Source organism: Microtus pennsylvanicus, chromosome 4 (genome assembly GCF_037038515.1).
Source record: "Microtus pennsylvanicus isolate mMicPen1 chromosome 4, mMicPen1.hap1, whole genome shotgun sequence".
Taxonomy (NCBI): domain Eukaryota; kingdom Metazoa; phylum Chordata; class Mammalia; order Rodentia; family Cricetidae; genus Microtus; species Microtus pennsylvanicus.
The window spans coordinates 47198968-47221266 of NC_134582.1; the positions used below are offsets into that span (position 1 = coordinate 47198968).

At 43.9% G+C, this 22299-nt stretch overlaps 1 protein-coding gene across 4 annotated transcripts in view; it reads left to right on the forward strand.

Annotated features, from left to right (window-relative positions):
- Sil1 (SIL1 nucleotide exchange factor) overlaps nt 1–22299 on the forward strand; it is a 259660-nt gene that overhangs the window by 178586 nt on the left and 58775 nt on the right. For all 4 annotated transcript variants that reach the window (XM_075968964.1, XM_075968966.1, XM_075968967.1 and 1 more), the window contains 2 exons: nt 1817–1916; nt 16958–17149. In XM_075968964.1, coding sequence (XP_075825079.1) covers nt 1817–1916; nt 16958–17149 — 292 coding nt within the window. The remainder of the gene's footprint in view (nt 1–1816; nt 1917–16957; nt 17150–22299) is intronic.

Below are 22299 nucleotides of genomic sequence, written 5' to 3' on the forward strand. Positions count from 1 at the left end.
GCTGGTCATAGGAGACAGCCAGTTCAGGCTGCTTACCCACTACTGCTAGGAGTCATAGACTCCTGGGAGATTATCCTGCTCCAGGCTTCTACCTGACTCCGAAATGTCCCCACCAGCAGTCCTCCTCAGCACTCTCTCCCTCTGTTCCCTCCCACCTGATGAAATAAAGTTGAAAATTAATCATAAAAATCAAGATCAATCCTAGCAGGTAGTTGTATAAGATCCTGCTGTTTGAGGGGGGGGGATTTGAACTAAAGATATTAGTGTGGGCATAACTGTCAGATAGATATTTTAATGTCTCACCCTAGAGGTGGAAAGGGAAGGTTATTCAGGACTGAACTGTGAGGCATTCCAGCATATAGGGTTTCAGGTGGAGAGGAGGGCTCATGGAGAGATGGAGGAGGAGTGGTGAGATGAGCAAGCGTAGTGACCAACCAGGAGACTTAGAGGAAGGAGAGCTGTCAGACGCTGCTGACTGGTAGAGGAACATGAAGTTGGTGGGAATCCGTTGGGTTTGATTATCAATCACTGGCAATTTTGATGAACAGTGTTAGACAACGATGGGGCTGGGAATATAGCTCAGTTGGTAGAGTGCTTGCCTAGTATATATGAAGTTGTAGGGCCATCTCAGGTACAACAGAAAAGCAGGAGGAAGCAGGAGGATTAGAAGGTTGAGATCATACTCTAAGCTTCACAGAATGTTTGAGCCCAGCTTGAGATATATGAGACCCTGCCCCCCAAAACAAACAACAGAACAGTGTTAGCAGTATGGTAAGGACAGGATCTACATTAAAGCAAGTGGCAATGTAAACAGCCATCAGGAGGCAGAGGCAGGGTAGCTCCAAGGCCAGCTTTGAGGCCACCCTTGCCAGAGCTACATAATGAGGCACTGTGTCTTTATCTTGTTTTTACTGTCCTGGAACTTGCTCCATAGACCAGGTTGGCCTCTGTCTTTCATGTGTTGGGCAAAATTAGATGCAAGACAAAACGGCATTAGTCTTGCCAAGTCGAGGAGTAGGAGGAAGAGAATCTGCTCCTCCTGCAGCTCCTGAATCCTTAGCTCCCGAGAATGGAGATAGGCAGTGGTACCCTCACAAGCTTGGCAGTGGAGGAGAGAACCTTGTATCTCTCCTAGTGTGTGAGATTGTGCTGATCATTTGAATGAAACACACCTTTAAAGGAGGAGTCTGATCACTCAGGATGGGACCTCGCCTTGTTCCCATCAAAGAGGATGGCTGGCTAATCAGGCACAGGGAGGTCTGGGGAAACAGCTGTCATCTCTGTAGGTTCTTGAGATCACTGTCACATTGGTTCCTTTACTCCGTTCTCTTGAAGATGATTGGAGAAAGTGGTTGGTGATTCTTCTCCTCCCAGTCTCTCACATCTGTTCCTCTGTTGGACTCACACCCACCCTGTGCTCAAACATTAGTGTGTAATTCTACCCATTTCATTATGCAACACAAGTCGGCTTGTCGAATCAAGTCTCGGGATTGTAGATGGGGGTGCCTGTTACTTCCTACTCCTGGGTCTAAATCCTTTGCTCCTAGAGGCTCTGCTGGGACACAGGCTCAGAAGGCAGCAGCACAGCTTCTGTCTGAGCAGCTGGCTACAAGCACTTTGTCCAGTGTAGGCCTCTGTTCCTTCTGTCTTGTGAAATAACTCCATTTTGACTTCAAGTTCAGTTACCCTGTTGGGTCCTGGCTACCCTATGGCAGAGGTATACAGTATACTAAGAATTAGAACGGAGCTGGCCAAGTTTACACTATCTGTCTTGGAGAAGTATGTTCCTTCTGACTCTCAGCTTCTCTGTGGACAGGTTGGACATCAACATCAACACCTACACATCTCAAGACCTCAAGAGTGCACTGGCCAAATTCAAAGAGGGAGCAGAGACGGAGAATTCAAAGGATGAGCAGGTATGTAATGGTCTTTTTTGTTGTTTTTTGCCAGCAGAGACTGGTTTTACCTGGAAACTTATATAGAAGGCATAAAATAATAATGTAAAATAATTTGAAAAACAAATAAAAAACCATTTATATACTTTTTGTTGTTGGTTTGGTATAGTTTTTGTTTTTTTAAGAGAGGGTTTCTCTGTGTAGCCCTGGTTGCCCTGGAACTTGCTGTGTAGACCAGGCTGGCCTAGAACTCAGAAATCTGCCTGCCTCTGCCTCCTGAGTGCTGGGATTAAAGGCATGTGCCACCACTGCCCAACATCTTTATATACTATTTTTAAAAACTGCTCAAAGCATTCCTTTTTTAGGTTAGGATCCAGTGTTCTACATGTTTGGAGAAATTGCAAAATAAAGCAGAAGTGATTATAACCCAGAATCTTTACTTAACAATGTGATTAGACACACATTTGAGTTTTGTTTTGTTTTAATAGGGCTTGGAGAGATGGCACAGTGGTTAAAAACACTGATTGCTCTTGCAGATGACTGAGTTCAGTTTCCAGCACCCATGTGACAGCTAACAACTGTTTGTAACTCCAGTTCCAGGAGATCTGATGCCTTTTTCTGGCTTCTGCAGGCCATGCCCACATGTGGTGTACAGACATACTTGTAGACAAAATACTCATGCACATAAAATAAAACAAACCTTTAAAATTTTAAATAAGGAGGTAGATGAGAGAGTACAAAGCCTGAGGACTTGTCTGTTTAAAATGCAGCAAATGTATTCTTTGGGAGCCTCTAGTTTCTGAAGCACATAATGGGGGGGACAAGGAGAAGCTGAAGTTTCCCTAGCTCTAAATCTCCACACCGGCTAAGGTATGAGCAGGAAAAGCAGGAGAATTTGTGGCCCTACTTTCTGGGAGGACTCACGGATGCAGCTCATCCCAGGAAGACATAGCACTTTAGTGTGGATCGTGAGTTCACGTACTGTCCAGGGCTGTCATGGAGCGTTTCTGTTTATTCCCAGTTGAGACCTAGTGGTCCTTAGAGAACCTTCTTTGACAGCTGCTCTGTAGGTCCAAGTCCTCCCTCCCTCTTCCCTTCCTCACAGTCCCATTTTCCACTGACTGCCTCGTGGCCCTATCTCTTGAACACCAGCAGAGTCTTGAAAGAGCAGATTAGGTTCTTGACAGTTTTTGGTTCAAAATGGCTTAGGTCCTTTAGATTTCTATTTATTCTATAGGGTTATGGGAAGTGCAAGCTATGGTGCCCCAGTAGGATTGGGTCTCTCTTTTTACCATGTGGGTCCCGGAATCCTCAGGTTCTGTAGAAGTGTTTCTGAGACTAATGAACCTCTAACGTGGAGCTAGTGTCGACCCATTTAAGATGTACTAAAGCACGCACCTGTAATCTCAGGGATGCAGGGACAAAGGCAAAGGCTTTGTATGTATTACCTAACATTATTCTCAGAACCCAGTGAAGCAGCCACCTTTTGTTTTTCAAATACCATCTAACAAAATTGATCATAAGCTAGTCCAGAATGTGCCTCCTATCAGATGTCAGAACATCACTATCCTAATCAGTGGGACGCAACAGTAGACGTCAACAAGGACGCCATGCATTGACAGCACTTGTAGATTCATAGTGCCCAAAACAGTCAAAATGGGGATATTTATAAATAAAATACAAGATGCTACACATGCTCACACATACCTGTACTGCTAGTGCTGTAATCCCAGCACTCTGGAGGCTAAAAACCAGGAAGATTATTTGAGTTCTAGGCTTACCAGGACTACATTGTAATTTCCAGGCCAGCATGGGCTGTATAGAGACTCCATCTCAAATCACCAAGCCAAACCAATACAAACCCCAAAGCGTTCGTGTCTTTAGTTAGCTTACCAAGGTCATGTGTCTATCAAGGAGATAGTGCGTGGTAGAAGGGGCAGGCCAGAGACTTGTCTATCAAGGAGATAGTGCGTGGTAGAAGGGGCAGGCCAGAGACTTGTCTATCAAGGAGATAGTGCGTGGTAGAAGGGGCAGGCCAGAGACTTGGCCCATTAGAGAAGAACACTTGTTACTCTTTGCATAGGACCGTGGTTTGATCACTAGCATCCACATGGTGGTTTACAACCTTTTGTAACTGCAGTCCCAGGGGATCCAGTGCCCTCTCCTGATCTCTGTGGGCACCAGGCACACACATGGCACACACATGGTACACACATAAAAATATAAATATGAAAAATAAAAACGGAAGGAGCAGGATGACAGCGTTAGCAAGGGGAAGAAAGTGGTGCACGGTGCGCATGGGTTGGCCAGACAGGGGTAAGCGCATGTGCCACCCAGTGAAGGAGCGGCCAGGAGAACGCTTGTGTCTGGGAGCCCAGGTTCAAGATTGGTGTCCCTGTGGCCAGGGCTTGTCACCCTTCCCTTGGGGCATCAGGTGGCTCTGTGAGGAACTTAGAAGTTGTTCTAGGTTCCTTATCTTCTGTGGATGAAAACCCACTTTTCTCTGCTTTCCTGGTAAGTGCAATTGAAATTTTCTCCTCCTATGACATTTTCTTTTCATAGCTTAATTAGTGTGAGAAACTGTGAGTAATTGTTGGAAAATTTGAAAATGTAAGGGCAAAGATTGTAAGTTTTCCATTGTTGTTTAAAGAATCCATTTCCCTCTGCAGAGGGATTCACAGAACAGCTTAGCAGCAAGGCCTTAGCAGCTGCTGGGTGGAGCCACCTGCCTCTCTCGGCACCCAGGGGGCTGGGGACGGTTACCTTTGCACTGAGGACCTGGGTCCTTCTTTCATGTAGAGCTGATTGACCATGTCAGCGCTGACTCTGGGACAAGCAAATTGATTTGAAATAGGTTTGGGTTTGTTGTTTTGTTGTGTTTTTTACAGGTCTCCTGCTCCTGGCTACAGAGCCTTTCATACTTCTAGCTAATTGGTTTTTAAGTCTATGCTATATAAAGCTTGTAAATACAGGTGACACTTTTGCTCTGTTTGTAAAAACAATCCTGTCAGATTCTGATTATATCTCTCAATTGAGTTCCTCGGATCTGACATGAATTTGCAGGAGAAAGGGTATCAGTTCTCTTGAATTGATAGTTACTTTGATTCATTTACATAAATTTTCTTGCCTCTCAAAAAGTTGTCTCAGGGATGGCAAGATGTCTCAGTGTGTAAAGTCCCTGCCATCAAACCTGCAGATACACACATGCATGCACACATACATATCATCAAACCTGCACATACACACATGCATGCACACATACATATACATATGCCATGGCATACAAGTATGCACACACACATACACACACACTAAATAAATAAATGTAAAAAATGTTTAAGTGTGACTAGAAAATGGTATAACTTTTAGCTTTTGACTCTGGCAAGCTCATGTTCCCCAGCGCCCCCACTGAAGGTGACTAGCCCCTGGGTGTAACCATAGATGCAGTGTGGAGATTCCTAAAAGGTGGCAGGAAATCTTGGAGCTGTAGGAATGATGTGTTAGTATCTTTCTGGGTCTTCTTGTTCCCTACATATTCCACCCTGGACACCGCAGAATCTCAGGTGCTGAAATATCAGCAAGCTTTAGATAATTTAAAAGATTATTTGTATTCTAAGGCAGGGTCTCAGTACATAGCCTAGGGTGACCTGGAGTGCATTGTGTCCCAGGCTGGACTCAAGCATGTGATACTCTTGCCTTTGCCTGTCGGGTACTGGCATGTGCTGCTAAGCTTATCTTAAGTAGCAGGTTCTAAAACACTAAAACTTTCTGGTTAGAAAAGGAATAGTCCATAAGAAAAAAAAAAAGACTTTTGATAGTACCCATTTTACTTCTGCCCAAAATCATGGGATCCTGACCATAACCCCATAATATACATTCATGACCAGTAGGAGATAAGTAAGAGAGTCTAGAATTGTAGAATTGTGATGGTATCAGCCCTGAATTCTGATTCCTATACCAGGGTCAGCAGAAATTAACCGGGGAGCCTGAACTTGCATCCAGTCAGAATGGCCATTAGATAACATGAATGTGCTTCTCCTCTATGGTGTCACTGAGAGCGTAGCAGTTTCTGCCCTCTGCCTGGTAGCTACTTTCTTCATTTTTTCTTGGTGTACCAGCAGAGACTAATCATGGAGCTTGGTTTTACACACACACCTATACCCTGGGAGTAGAGACTGATTACGGTGCAGGGGTGGTGTGAGCAGAAATCAGATGGGGAACATGAATACCTCTGCCTGGGAACACTGCGACGGCTTTTCACATCTCTCTGATGAGGTAGTGTCAGTGAGGATGAATAGGGAATCTGTCCTTCCATTCCCACCCTAGTGGCATCAGACAGCTGTCCTCTGGGATAGAGTCAGTGGGGGAAGTGAACAAATAGCAGGAACTATTAATTTCCAAAAATAAGCCTTTCAGTTGCCCTACAAGGGTGTTGTAAGTAGAGGCCAAATCTTCCATTTACAAGATCCTGTATTCAGTGATAGCAGCCAATGTTCTTTACCCCGCTCCCCCTCAGCCGAGACTGAATGGTGGAAAGAGTAGATCTGAAAAGTAGTCTTAGACACGACCCTTCATTTTTCTCCAGAGAAAGCTGACAAGCATCCACACAGTGAAAGGGTTGAGACTTAGACTCCAGTGTGGGAGGCCGCACAAAGGAAGCAGGCCAGACTGGCACTGAAAACTGAACTGTCTCTTGAGTCATGACCCATGTAAATATGCTAGAGCCAGCACACCCAAGAAAACTAGCAGGGGACGGACTACCTCCTAACAAACAAGAATAAAGAGAATATTTCATAACTTAAGACCTCAGATAGCTAGCCTATTCTTGAAAACCACTCATCTCATCAAGAGCCTGGGAAGATCGTAACTTAGAATTAAGTGAGACAGTTGAATGTTTATGCTCCCCCAAAGGCCTATGTTTAAGTTCTAACCACCAACATGATCTTCTTCGGAGCTACATCTTTGGGAGATAATGAAGCTCAGGCCATGAGTGTGGGGTGGAGCTCTCAGAAGAGGAGAGGGACCAGCATGCCTGTCTGTTGTGTCATCTGCATCCCAGGAAGGGTCCTTCAGCCAGGAACTGAACTGGCCAACGGCTTGAGCTTTTCTCTCTCAGCCTCTGGAATTGTGAGGTATAAAAGTTTATTAAGTTACTCCATCTATGGTATTTTGTTATAGGAGCCTGAGCAGACTCAGACAGGCACTAACACTGAGATGACTCAAAAGTAGAAATCTCGTAATAAGTTTTCAAGCAGCTTTTAAAGCAGTTTTTAAAATTGCCTAACAAGTCATTATTAACACTCTTGAAACAAACCAAAGCATCAACAAAGAAGTGTGTGTGTGTGTGTGTGTGTGTGTGTGTGTGTGTGAGAGAGAGAGAGAGAGAGAGAGAGAGAGAGAGAGAGAGAGAGAGAGTCTTAGTAGTGTTCTGTTGCTGTGAAGAGACATCATTAAAGAGTCTGTGAAGAGACTCTTTAACAGAAAGCTTTTATTTGGAACTGGCTTACAGTTTCAGAAGTTTAGTCCATTACCATGTGAGGGAGCGTGGCAGTAGGCAGATGTGGTGCTGGAAGAACTGAGAATTCTACATTTGGATCTACAGGCATCAAGAAGGAGAGAGAGAGAGAAAGAGAGAGAGGGCCTGGCTTGGGCTTCTGAAACCCCAAAGCCCACACACAATAAATGGATTTTTAACAACTCAAACATTTGCTTCCTGCAAAAATTCCACTCAAGTATAATAAAGGATCTAGGTTGAAATGAAAGAATGGAAAGTGTATCACACAGCTTTACTTTTTAATAAAGACAACAGCTCTATTAACATTAGGTGATATTGACCACAAAGCAAAGGAAATAGCCAGTGATGAAGAAGAATGTTGTATAATGATAAATCACACGGTTTCGTTTCTATGTCAAAATACTTGACAGAATTAAACAAATACTTGACAGAATTAAACAAAATAAACAGATAAATTCACAGTTACATTTAGAAACTTGAGCATCCCTTTCTCAGAATTTCTAGAACTGCAAATCAGGACATGAAAAAGCCTAGTAATAGCCAGAACAATGGTTTTTGTAGCGTATTCTCCCTACACTGGCAGTGTATACACATCCTCCCTACACTGGCAGTGTATACGCATCCTCCCTACACTGGCAGTGTATACGCATCCTCCCTACACTGGCAGTGTATACACATCCTCCCTACACTGGCAGTGTATACGCATCCTCCCTACACTGGCAGTGTATACGCATCCTATCCACACTGGCAGTGTATACGCATCCTCCCTACACTGGCAGTGTATACGCATCCTCCCTATACTGGCAGTGTATACACATCCTCCCTACACTGGCAGTGTATGCACATCCTCCCTACACTGGCAGTGTATGCACATCCTCCCTACACTGGCAGTGTATACACATCCTCCCTACACTGGCAGTGTATACGCATCCTCCCTACACTGGCAGTGTATACGCATCCTATCCACACTGGCAGTGTATACGCATCCTATCCACACTGGCAGTGTATACGCATCCTATCCACACTGGCAGTGTATGCACATCCTCCCTACACTGGCAGTGTATACGCATCCTCCCTACACTGGCAGTGTATACGCATCCTATCCACACTGGCAGTGTATGCACATCCTCCCTACACTGGCAGTGTATACACATCCTCCCTACACTGGCAGTGTATACACATCCTCCCTACACTGGCAGTGTATGCACATCCTCCCTATACTGGCAGTGTATACACATCCTCCCTACACTGGCAGTGTATGCACATCCTCCCTATACTGGCAGTGTATACACATCCTCCCTACACTGGCAGTGTATGCACATCCTCCCTACACTGGCAGTGTATACACATCCTCCCTACACTGGCAGTGTATACACATCCTCCCTACACTGGCAGTGTATGCACATCCTCCCTATACTGGCAGTGTATACGCATCCTCCCTACACTGGCAGTGTATGCGCATCCTCCCTACACTGGCAGTATATACACACCCTATCCACACTGGCAGTGTATACACATCCTCCCTACACTGGCAGTGTATACACATCCTCCCTACACTGGCAGTGTATGCGCATCCTCCCTACACTGGCAGTATATACACACCCTATCCACACTGGCAGTGTATACACATCCTCCCTACACTGGCAGTGTATACACATCCTCCCTACACTGGCAGTGTATACGCATCCTCCCTACACTGGCAGTGTATACGCATCCTATCCACACTGGCAGTGTATACGCATCCTATCCACACTGGCAGTGTATACGCATCCTATCCACACTGGCAGTGTATGCACATCCTCCCTACACTGGCAGTGTATACGCATCCTCCCTACACTGGCAGTGTATACGCATCCTATCCACACTGGCAGTGTATGCACATCCTCCCTATACTGGCAGTGTATACACATCCTCCCTACACTGGCAGTGTATACACATCCTCCCTACACTGGCAGTGTATACACATCCTCCCTACACTGGCAGTGTATGCACATCCTCCCTATACTGGCAGTGTATACACATCCTCCCTACACTGGCAGTGTATGCACATCCTCCCTATACTGGCAGTGTATACACATCCTCCCTACACTGGCAGTGTATGCACATCCTCCCTACACTGGCAGTGTATACACATCCTCCCTACACTGGCAGTGTATACACATCCTCCCTACACTGGCAGTGTATGCACATCCTCCCTATACTGGCAGTGTATACGCATCCTCCCTACACTGGCAGTGTATGCGCATCCTCCCTACACTGGCAGTATATACACACCCTATCCACACTGGCAGTGTATACACATCCTCCCTACACTGGCAGTGTATACACATCCTCCCTACACTGGCAGTGTATATGCATCCTCCCTACACTGGCAGTGTATACGCATCCTCCCTACACTGGCTGTGTATATGCATCCTCCCTACACTGGCAGTGTATATGCATCCTCCCTACACTGGCAGTATATATAGACATTCTTTTCAAGTATCGGTGAACAGTCACCAAGTTAGACTGCACCTTGAGTTATAAAACAAATCTCAACAAAACTAAAAGAATTGAATTTACAGAGTATTCTTTCTGCTCATAAATGGATCAAAGTAGAAACCCATAATAGTAATAATGTCTTCAAATGCCTGTGTTGAAGAGAACATTTTGGGGAAGTAGAAAGGCACATTGAACTGAGCACAAGTACAGATACAGCTAGGGAGGTGTAGTGGTGACCCTGGAGCCCAGCATTTGAGATCAGAGGCTGGAGAACACAAGCGGAAGACCAGCCTTGAGCTACATAGAGAGACCCCTATTCAGAAAACCAAGTATTGGGGATGAAGCTCAGCGAAGCTCTCAATCCAGTCCTCAGCATTTCAAGAAATCAAGTATGTGCTGCCTATACTTACCCATAGGAAACTATTTGAAGAGTCTATAGCCATTAAGGAAATTTGATTTTTAGTGAGAATGGTCCAAGAAAGAATTCTTGAATTTCATATAGTTTGACGGGCAATATCTACCAAATATTGAAAAGTAATTACCACCAACTCTACATAGTCTTCCAGAAAATGGAAGCAGAAATGATAATTGCTAACTTATTTTATGAGGCTGGTGTTAACTTCTACCTAAAGCTGATAAAGTATTAAATGTTTTTTTATTTAAAAAAACCTCTTCAGAATTAATTCCTCATGAATATAAATGCAAAAAACCTCAACAACATAGAGACAAATCAAATTCAGCAATTTACAAAAAGACTAAAACACTAAAACTGAAAGGGGTTTATTAAGAATTGAAAAATTGATTCTAGCTGGGCATGGTGGTGCACACCTTTAATCCCAGCACTGGGGAGGCAGAAGCAGGGAGCTCTCTGTGAGTTCGAGGCCAGCCTGGTCTGGCTGCATAAAGAGACAGTACCGTGACAGATCTAGCTGCACACCTGTCAACCCCGCACAGACACTTGTGAACCTGAGGCCAACCTGGCTGCATAATAGGATTCTGACTGGAAAAAAAAAATCAGAAGCTAGCAAACAAAAATATAAAACCCAATCCCTGTAACGGCCAATGGCAGCTAAGGAAGAAAAATTACCTCGTCATATGTCGATTGAGATATCAAGAACATATGACAGAAATTCAATACCTGTTTATGATGAAAACTCAAAAAACCCAGGAATAGAAACCTTCCTCCATTTGATGAAGGGATCTATGAAAGAATATTGAGTGCACTTTATAGTGAGAGGCCAACTCCATTGACCTACTCACTCACCCCTTGTGGTCTTGTTGGCTGTCAACTTGACAGTATCTGGAATTAACTAAAACCCAAATGTCTGGGCACCCCATGAGAAAATTCTTTTTAATTAAATTATTAGAAGTGGTAAAACCCATTTGTAATCTAGATCTTAGAGATAGGAAGATCCACCTTTATCCTGGACCACACCTTCTGCTGGCAGCCTATAGAAAGTACACAGAGAAGAAAGCCAGTTCTCTCTCTGCCTGCTTGCTCTCCCTTGCTAGCAAGTCTGTTTCTTTGCTGGCATTAAAGCCTGCTTCTTCTGGATTCTGGTGTGTACTGAAGACCAGCTGAGACATTCAGCCTGGTGGAATTATTGGACCCTCTGTTCGATGGCAGCCATTGTTGCCTATGACTAGAGTCTATAAGCCATACTGCTAAGCTCCTGCCCTCTCCAGAGTCACTCTATAATTTCTGCTCCTCTAGGAGCCCTAGCTCATCACTCATTTAAAACAGCCCTAACCAAGTCAGTAAGGCAAAGAGAGGAGGTAAAAGGAAACAACCCAACTCCGTATTCCAGATGACAGATCATCTGAGTATAAATCCCAGAGAACCCCTAATACACAAAACACCCTTCTAACATTAGTGAATTCAGCTAGGGTGAAGGATGTAAACCCATCACAATTCAGTTGTATTTCTATATACTAGCTATGAATATCTGGAAATTGAAATAAAATACACAAATACCATGTCTCCCCAAAGTAAAATATTTAGGCATAAAGCCACGGAGGCATACATAGAACCCATATATGAACGATGATGTCAGTTAATTAAGGAGTTCAGTCTCTAGACATACTGTGTTCATGAACTGGAATGTTCAACATAGTAAAATATGTAAGCTCAGTGCATTTTCTGTCAGTATCCCAGCAGGGTTTTTGAAATGTTACAAGCTCTTTTGGGGGAGGGGGAGTAGGGGACAAGATCGGTCTGTTCTCAAAGTCTGTGTAGTCAACTGAACTGCCGATCCTCCTGCTTCTGCCTCCTGAGAGCTGGGTGAGCTACTATCACCAGTTTATGTGGTGCTGGGAATTAAGCACAGGGCCTCACACATGCCAGTAGTTCCTGTCAGGTATAAATGTTTACAGAAATGAAAAGTGCTACTACTGATATTTACTTAGTACTGTGATTTAAAAAGCCAAAACATTGAAAATTAAAGTTTTCATTTCTTGTTTTTTTTTATTTTTTTATTATTTTATTTATTAAAGATTTCTGTCTCTTCCCCACCACCGCCTCCCATATCCCTCCCCCTCCCCCAATCAACTTCATTTCTTGGTTTTATGTTTTTCTGACTAACAATCACAGAGGGCAAAGTTCAAAGCTTTTTTGAAAAGACTGTTCTTTTCAAGCTACTGTGTGTTTTTTAAAGCTTGGGTTTGCTTCCATAGGAGGCAAGTTCCTTCCTGTGGAGTAGTGCAGGCTACATATGGGTTATACCATTGGAAAAGACACTCGTGCTTACCCAGTTAAATCATTCTTAAACTTTGAACATGTGAACTGTCTAAAAGAAATCTCTTAATTTTGCAGTAATTTCACTCTTTGTGCACATATTGATTTCTTAATGGTAAAATGCCTTGTTTATGATAGTGTTCTCTGTTGAGAATATTTTCATGGAATAAAACAATCTTTTCATGGTCAAAAAAAAAAAAAAAAAAAAACAACAAAAACAGAAACCTTTACCAAAGAGTAGAGCAGTCTCTACACCGCTTGACTGTTTATCATAGACGCTGGCATGAACAAAGCAAGCTTCTTTCCTGCCTTGGCGGATGATCACGCTCTTTTCTAAGTATGGATCAGCTTCTAGATTTTACCTATTGAGCTTTAAATGTTGTGAAATTTCTCAGAGTTTCTCTAACATGAAGAGTTTTTGTTAGTATCACTTATCCTTTCTGTCACTTTATATATTTATTTTATTAACTTCTTTTTCAGTACTAGAGATCAAACCAAAGGCCTCATAGGTACCAATGAGCTGCATCTTCAGCCTTCCTTAAATTTTTAAAATAGATTTATTTAGTGCAACACCACTCAACCTGTAGGTCACAGCCCCTTTAGGGGTGGAATGGTTCTTTACCAGTGGTCGCATATCAGATATCCTGCATATCAGCTATTTACATCAAAATTCATAACTAGCAGAATTACAGTTATGAAGTAGCAACAAAATAATTCTATGGTTGAGGACCACCAGAACATGAGGGACTGTATTAAAGGGTTTCAGAATTAGGAAGGCTAAGAAGCACTGATTATGTGTGTGTGTGTGCTTGTCTGTCTGTCTGTCTCTGTGGAGGTGTGGAGGTTTGTCCATGAGTGCCCACGGTGACTAAAAGCAGACATCAGATCCCCTGAACTGGGGTCACTTGTGAGCCACCTTGAGAGTGCAGTATGCACTTTTTGACACAATGTCTTACTGTGTAGCCCAAACTGACCTTGAACTCATAAAGATCCCCTGCCTCTGCTTTCTGAAAGGCCCAACCACTCTCAGCCAGCATAACTCTTCCCTGTTGCACCATTTCTCTAATCCCAATTTTATTTCTGAGACAGGGTCTCATGTATCTCAGTTGGCTCCGAACTCAAAATGTAGCTGAGGATGGCTTTGAACCTTGACCCTCCGCTATACTTCCTGAATGCGTAGGGTTGCGGGTATACACTACCATATCTAACTTATGTGGTGTTAGGGATCAGACCCATGGTTTCATGCATGCCAGGCAAGCACTCCAAAGACTAAACTACATCCTCAGCCCTAAAACATGGTTGCAGTTAATACATTGCGGTACCTGAAATGTGAAGCCTCGTGTAGAGGAGGGGCTATTCATATCCAACAGTCTGTTCTTTTAATGGCCTTGCATGTTCTAAACCTTTGCCGTGCTCTACCAGTGACTTATATATCAAGTCCAAGTAGGATTTTTATATACAATATATAAACAACCCTCAAAATTCAACAGTTAAAATAAACCTATTTAGAAAGTGGGAAAAAATTTTTAAAATTTACCAAAGCAGATATGTAGATGGTAGATAAGCCATGAAAACTTGTTTAGCATCATTAGCCACTAGAGAAATGCAAATTAAGTCTACAAAGAGAATTAATAAGGCACTGGAGAGATGACTCAGTGGTTAAGAGCACTGGCTGCTCTTCCAAAGGTCCTGAGTTCAATTCCCAGCAACCACATGGTGGCTCACAACCACCTGTAATGAGGTCTGGTGCTCTCTTCTGGCCTGTAGGCATACAGAATGCTGTATACATAATAAATAAAATCTTTCAAGAGAGAGAGAGAGATTGAAAGAAAAAAAAAGCAAAAGCTGGGTGGTGGTGGCACATGCCTTTAATCCCAGCACTTGGGAGGCAGAGGCAGGCAGATCTCTGTGGTCAGCCTGGTCTACAAGAGCTAGTTCCAGGACAGGCACCAAAGCTACAGAAAAACCCTGTCTCAAAAAAAAAAGATATTAATAACTATTTATTAGGACATAAAATGATGATAGTACCAGATACTGGTAAAGATATGGTTAACTGGGATATTTTATACATAGCATATAGGAATGTAAAATGGTACATATTCTCTGGAAAACAGCTTTTAAATGAAACAACATATATTTACCATATAAGCCAGCATTTGTGTTTATATGTTTAAACAAATCTGTATATAGGCTTCATGTGTTCATAGCAGTTCTATCTACCTACCTATGTATTTATTGTCCATGTGTGGAGGTGTGCATATGCCACAGTGCACGCGTGGAGGTCAGAGGATTCCTTCAGGAATTGGTTCACTGCTTCCACCTGAGTTCAGGGATTGAATTCAGGTTGTCAGTCTCAGGTGGCAAGTGCTTTACCCACTGACCCATCTCCTGCTGAGCAGGTGTGTTACAGTAGCCAAAACCTAGAAACAGCTCGGATGTGCTTAAGCAGGTAAATGATTAAGGAAACTCTATGGAGATGATGAAATACTCAGCAGTAAAAAGAAATGAACGCTTGATGTGTGCAGTAACTTGGGTAGCTCTCAAGGGCATTATGCTTAGTGAAAAAAAAGCCAATCTGTGTGATTCCATTTATATAACATTCCCCAAATGTCAGAATTACAGAGCTGGAGAAAAGAATCAGTGGTTATGGGGCTTTGGGCTGGGACGCAGTGGGAGCACAAGATGGAGCTACAGAGAGCATGTACGGTGGGTTCCTCTGTGGGGAGACTGTATTGATGGCTACATAAGTCTGTAACCTGAATAAAACTCTGTAGTGTATAAAATGATGCGGACATGTAAAAGTGTGCGTGTAAAAGGTGGTGCAATATAATTCTTCTATTGTATTATGAGACCTACTATAACATATATAAGACCTATTGTACTGCGTCCTTTTCTTGCTGTTGATGCTACATTGTCATTATATGAGACAGCACTGTTGGGGGAACTGGGTAGAGTACAGGATACTCTTACTCTATTTTTATAATTTCCCATGAGCTTATCATTATTTCAGACTAAATTTTCCTTCTTTTTTTTCTTCTTGTTTCTTTAATAGGCTTTCTTTAGAACCAGGAACCAACATCTTTGTAAGGCAGAGATCACTTGTTTTTTCTTTTTAGGGTTTTTTTTTTTTTTTGAGACAGGGTCTCACTCTCTAACCGTGACTGTCCGGGAACTCACTATATAGACCAGGCTGGCCTCGAACTCTCAGAGATCTGCCCGAGAGCTACCTTATTTGTTCAGCTCCCCTGTCTATTGCTGCTATTATTCCATGGCTCTAAGTGCCTTAGCCTCCCCAGATCGCTTTGCTGGCTTTGCTCACCGTCCAGACACCTCCCCCTGAGATTTGCAAGAGCATCTCACAGGATTTCAGCCCAGAGACGGGGTACGGTACCTCATAGATGGGAGAGCTCTGCTGGAGCATCTCTTTAAGAGGCTGATTCATACCTTTGGTTGGTATTTCTATAGAACACTTATGCTGGGGAGAGAAGCCATGGGTAATAGATGGATAATTTGGAGCTGACAAGCGCTCATCATCCTGCTTTTTATAAATACCCATGCCTTTTAATTTTTCCTGGAAGATAGATACATAAACCACTGCAACCTTTCAGACTCTTTATAAAGAGCACTATCCACTAAAATTAGGAAGAAATTGGAGTGCCGCATGTATAAAATACCCAATTAAAGTCTTTTATTCACCTCCAAAATAACTTCATTTTAAAAATCTTTGTATGTGTGTGGGGTGGGGAGGATTGAGAGAACATTGTTTGAGATTTGAGTATAGTACATACAGTAATTTAGCCATTTCAAACAGTTGAACAAATTGTACACCTGTGGTTAGATTGACAGTAATGACAGTGATTTAATTTTCATCGGCAAATTGTTCTTGCTCTGACAGCTCTTCCCCCCAGTTTCCCACATCCGGCTTTCCCCAAAATGTGGGCAGTATGAGGCCAGGGTATTCTGGTTGTGGAAGATAGAGAACCATGGTGTAGATTGTCCACCTACTCTAGCTGTCCTGTGCGGTTAGAGGTTGAACGGGAACTTGTCTTGCTTTCCCTGACTTCAGTGTTTGCACCAAGAAGATGTTTCTTCCAAACTTGAATAAGCGTGCCTAGGAATGTCTTAAAGTGTGTTTTTGAGCAGAGCCCTATCTGGGTAGATTCTGATGGCGTCTCTGAGTCTCTTGGAAATCTAATAGATCTAGTAGATCTAATCTATCCCCGGTGTTGGAAGAGCAGTTCTGGAAGGGTGACCATCCGCAGCAGACTGGGTGGATCTTAGGGAAGTGTCTCTAGCTCCTTGTATTAATCATGTCTTTGCTGTTTTCTTTAGGCAAGGCAGGCCACGGTGAGGCAGCTCTTCCGCCCCATTGAGGAGCTGAAGAAGGAATTTGACGAGCTGAACGTTGTTCTCGAAAGTGACATGCAGATTATGGTGCGGTTGATAAACAAGTTCAACAGCTCCAGCTCCAGCCTAGAAGAGAAGGTTGCTGCGCTCTTCGATCTCGAGTACTATGTTCACCAGGTAGAGTATTTCCTTGCCCGTAAATCTGACTCTTTAATTGATAGCTCTAAAAATAAACGCCTGCCCTAAACCGAGGAAACAGCTTCCCCAGTTTTGCTTCTCCATGGCACAGATGCTTCAGTGCAGGCCGGTGTCTGTGGCAGTGATGTCTTCTTGGAGGCTAGAATAAACCTCTTTTTTGCTTGAACTTTTACCCCTATTTTTTTTAAACATTAAGACAAAATAACCATAATTGTGTGTACTTATAGTCTGGAAAGGGAAATAAATATAATGAACAACTGAGCAAATTAACAAACAGTTAATTTGAGATTATAATAGGGGTTTCAAAGGGTGCTGCAGGAATGTACCATAGGGGAACTTAGAACTAACCGACTAGTTAGAGTCAATAAAAGATGGCTTCTCAGAGGAATAGGAGTTGGCTAGATGAAGAAGAGAAACGCTTAAGCCAGTGGTGGTAGCTGTTGCCTATGGCCAAATCCGGAGTAATGTCTGTGTTTGTAAATATCACTTTATTGTGATAGTTGCACCCACTTTTTGATGTAGTCTTTATTATTTTCATGCTATGGTGGTACAGTTGAATAGTTGTGGCAGAGACCAAATAGTTGTGGCAAAGTCAAAAATATTTATTGATTACAGCTTCTTGCCGATTATTCTCCATTTCCCCTCCACATCACCTGTGTTCTACTCGCCTTCCCCAGAGTGCTGTGGGAACACTGCGGGGAGGGGTGAGGATGGCGTGAGAGCTGGCGTGAAGCAGTGTCCTCTGGACTTAGCAGGCTGCTGTCCTCACTCTCATAAACCTACACAGCGGCTGAGCTGTCTGCACAGGACCTGCGCACAGCCAAGCCAGCCAGCAGCCCAGCCTGCAGGGAGAAGGGGCTGCCCAGCCCCCACCCCTGGCTGAGAAGCTCTTGACAGCTGATGGCTGAGGGAGGGGAGGAAGCTTGCTTTATGCTGTGGTTCCTGGTGGCTCATCAAGCTCCAGTAGCTGGCTCCTCACCCATCATACATGGGCAGCACAAACCAGACTCAGTGGGTTATTATTTTTTTAAGGACATGGAATTAGGAAGCGGTAAGGATGAATTTGGGGGTGGTTAGGGGAGAGTGGAGATCACGCTGTATACAATATATTTGAGGAACTGCAAAAGGACATTGACTAGAGCTAAAGAAAAGGAAGAGGCCTGCCCATCAGTGCTTGTGGCAGGTGGAAGAACTGGCCCTGTGGTCATCATTGTAGGAGACCCATCCCCGACGCCCACCAGCTGCAACACTTGGGAGGGCAGGCCCTGCACCTTGCCAGGAAAGCACAACAGAACCAACCTGTCAGTGCAGGCTGTAGGTGAGCCAGCCCTGAAATTGTGAACATGTGAGAGCTGTACCCATTTCCCATATGTCTTGTGGCAGAGTGCCCCTCTCCACCCATCAGTATCTGGGGCAGGTGGTAGAGCTGACCCTGTGGTCATAAGAGCAGGAGAGCCATCCCTGACCCCCTGCAGCTGCACCTCACCAGGGCAGCAAAATAGAGCCAACTCCGTTCGTGCAGCTGTAGGTAAGCCAACCCTGAAGTTGTAAACATGGGAAAGCTATCCCCATTTCATATCTGACGGATCAACACTATGGCTGCCCAGGCCCAGACCCACCCCATCATTCATCCTATGATCAACTTGAGCATATGAACGGACCTAACCTGCAGACCCAAAGCGGCAGGATCTCCACAACATAGGGCAACAACAGGATATCTAGCAGGAGCCCTAGCAAGGGCCCAGCATTGATGGGGTATTAGAAACCAGAGGCCTCGAACCAGACCACTGACTCTCTGCAATGACACTTGCAAGTTAAGATGTCTGGACAAAGAGGACTCATGACATAACTCACTGTAGCTTCTAGAGTGAGATTTTTAAGTTTTTCCCTTTTTTAAATTTAATTTTTTTTTTGCTTTTTTTCTCTTAAATTTTGTTTTATTTGGGGGGTGTGCAGGGGTGGAGGTCGGATGTGAAGGGACATGGAAATAAAGGGAATTAAGATACATGATGCAAAAAATACATAGAATAAATAAATTTTAAAAAGAAAGAAAATTTATTTTACATAATAAAAAAGAGATAGAAAAAAAGAAAAGAGACCATGGAACCTTATAGGCCATGAAAGAGAGAGGAGTTGGAGCATAGTGGACAGAGGATGGGGTGAAAACAACCCTCCAGCTGTTGTTGAGAATCTGACCAGAGATAGGGAGCCTTGGTGGAAACAGAGCCCAGACAGGAGGCTACTTTTGGTGGTTCCAAAAGGCTGTATGGTCGTAATCAAAGGATGCAATCCTTACCCAGATGGCCAGAGACTCTCAGTGTTGATACCCCAAAAGGTTGTACAGTCATAATCAAAGGATGCAATCCTTACCCAGAGTGCCAGAGCCTCAGTATTGTCTCCTACCCTACCCCGCATATGACAGTGTCCTTGTTTTCTTTAAACTAGGCTAAGAGACATTGTTTTTCTCTTTGGAGTTTTGACAGCTTCTGTGGTGAACTTGAGTGTGCTGTCTGCAGGAGTCACTTCATTCTCTTGCCCTGTTCAACTCTTTCTCAGACCCCAAATAGCAAGACTGTGATCCTCTTACAAGGTGATACAAAATGAACCTGGGTTCTCTTTTCTCTTCCTAGTCCCAGCTTTTCCATTAGAGACATTTAAAGAATCAAGGCTTCCTAAAGGCGTAAGTCACAAACAATCCCACAGCAGTTTGGAATTATGATTAATAAGGTGGTATTTATTTAAAGGGGAAAAAACTTACAGATCACCGTCCCAGATGACAGCCCTCTGCGCAATCAGGAAGGAGTCTAGTCGCCAGAAGTGGAGCAGGAAGTAAGAGAGAGCAAGGAGGGAAAATGCCGCTTTTTTAAAGAGAGAGACCACGCCCCAATGGGCTAGTATCTCAGCGGCTATTGGCTGGAGGAGCGGAAGGACCTCCCACAACAGCTTTCAAGGATTATTGATGCTGACAGCTTTTACTACGCTTTCCATCTTTAACATCCTTGGGTGGATTATTAGGTATCAGCTTTCTGTAGGTTTTTCTTCAGGTCACATGAAAGGCTAAAATCACTACAAGGCTCACCATGCCTAGAAGGGGTGAGTTACACAAAGGCTAAGCTAGCGCTGACCCAACAACAACAACATTTCCCTGCAGGTCCCATCTGGCAGTGCCATCCCCTGGGTGGCACTGCAGTCCACTCTTAAGTTTCTTGGACTGACCAGACTTGGCCAGAAGTCACCACAGAGACAGTCCATTGGTCAAGGCTAAACCCACTCTATTGACAGAAGTGCCTCAGTGTTCTGAGTCGTTGACTCAGCTTGTTACTAAGGTACCATATGACCTTGGTAAGATGTGATTTCTCAGGGAGATTCTCGAGTACATAGCTCAGCCTGGTTTCCAGTGTGATGGAGAGTTGGGTGGTGGAACGCTAACTTTGAAGCAAATAGAACTTTTCTAGCCAGGACCTTCAGTCGATTCCCACTCTAAATTCACTGAATAGAGGCTTAAAGAGCCATGTGCTTCAAGGACTTGAACTGGATTTGCCAAAGGATTCCTTGCAGCCATATTTTAATTATTTAAACAGGATATGTGAAAAGCAAAATCTTGTGTGTAGAAAACAGTTTGTGAGTTATTTATGAGAAGGCTCTGCATGCCCCTTCTGCCTGGGCAGAGAACCTGCCTTTTCTCATGTGACTCCTCAGTCATTTACCCCACTGTTCTTTCTCAGGTTTCTGTTCTCTCACATCTTGTAGTGCTCTGAACTTCTCTGAGAGTTGACTTAGTTCCCTCTATCCCCTTTGGATGCTCTCTCTCCTACACTCCTCTCCACTGGTCTTGCCCCATCCTGGAGGAAGCCTGAGAAAAGTTTTGGCTCTAAACCTGCTGTCTTCTGTGTGGCTCTGGGAAGAACCAGCTTTTGGTACGCAAGTAGGCCAGAATGAACCATTGCTTTCCATTGCTAGCCAAACAATGGTAGGATACCTTCAAATGGTAGGATATATTTAAAGAAATATCAGCAATTTGTGTCTCATGAAATTGTTGCCATAGAGATAAGTGGAATCTAGAACGCAGATTCCCGGCGACTCTGGGCTGTGTTGGGCTGGGGTCAGCCCAAAGGCGGCTGCTCTGCCAGGGTTTGGTAAGTGGCCATCTCAGATGTGGACTGATGGGATTTTGAGCAGTGAGTTTGTATCTGGAAAACCCCGAGCAAGGGGGATCAGAAAAAAGGTGTGAGCTGATATGTTTTTAAAGGAGGGAGACTTGTGTCAGCAGAGTGCCACCGCCTGTCTTCCTGATCAGCGGGGCCTTGGCACTGTACAGGGCACAACAGAAGAGTCCTAGCTCTGGCCTTGGACAACCATGGCAGCCAGACTTGATGCTGCACTGTAGCCTTGAAGGCTGCTTGCTCGGCTCTGTAGTAATGGCACCCACGCACTTGTTGGCACAGACACTGTAGATTGATGGTTTTCTTTGGGGAATAGTTCAGATTTTTACTTCTCAACTCCAGGGTTAATCACTGAGCACCAACTGCATGTCCCTTACTCGTTACTGGACTGTAAAACCTCTGCTGCTGTGAAAGTCTGTCAAAATGCATGACAGTGATCGTCCAAGTGCTAAGGATAGGCCAGGCCCACCTAGAACATGGACAGAGTCAGACATTAGTCTATACTTGCTTTTTCTCTCAGAACCTACTTTGTAGTTTAGAGGAAGAAGTTAGGACAGAGTCAGGAAGGAACCAGCTCTGGGTTGTAGGTGAGAAAGGAGGCATCCGTTACATCATGTCTGGGCTCCCGCTTCTGAGTCTTCCTAATGGGCTGCAGAGTGGCATCGTGTGGGCAGTAAGAATCTGAATTACAGAATTTAGTAAGTTTGCTAGTAAAATGGGTTGTTTTGTTTTGTTTTGTTGTTTCTTCAAGACAGGGTTTCTCTGTATAGCCCTGGCTGTCCTGGAACTCGCTTTGTAGGCCAGGCTGGCCTCAAACTCACAGAGATCTGCCTCCCAAGTGCCACCACCACCTGGCTAAATGGTTATTTAATAGCAATTTAAAATAATAATTTAAGTGCCACAAAATCAGCATGTCTGCTACATCTCAAACTAGGATGTATGAAAAGACATGTCTGCAATCATTTA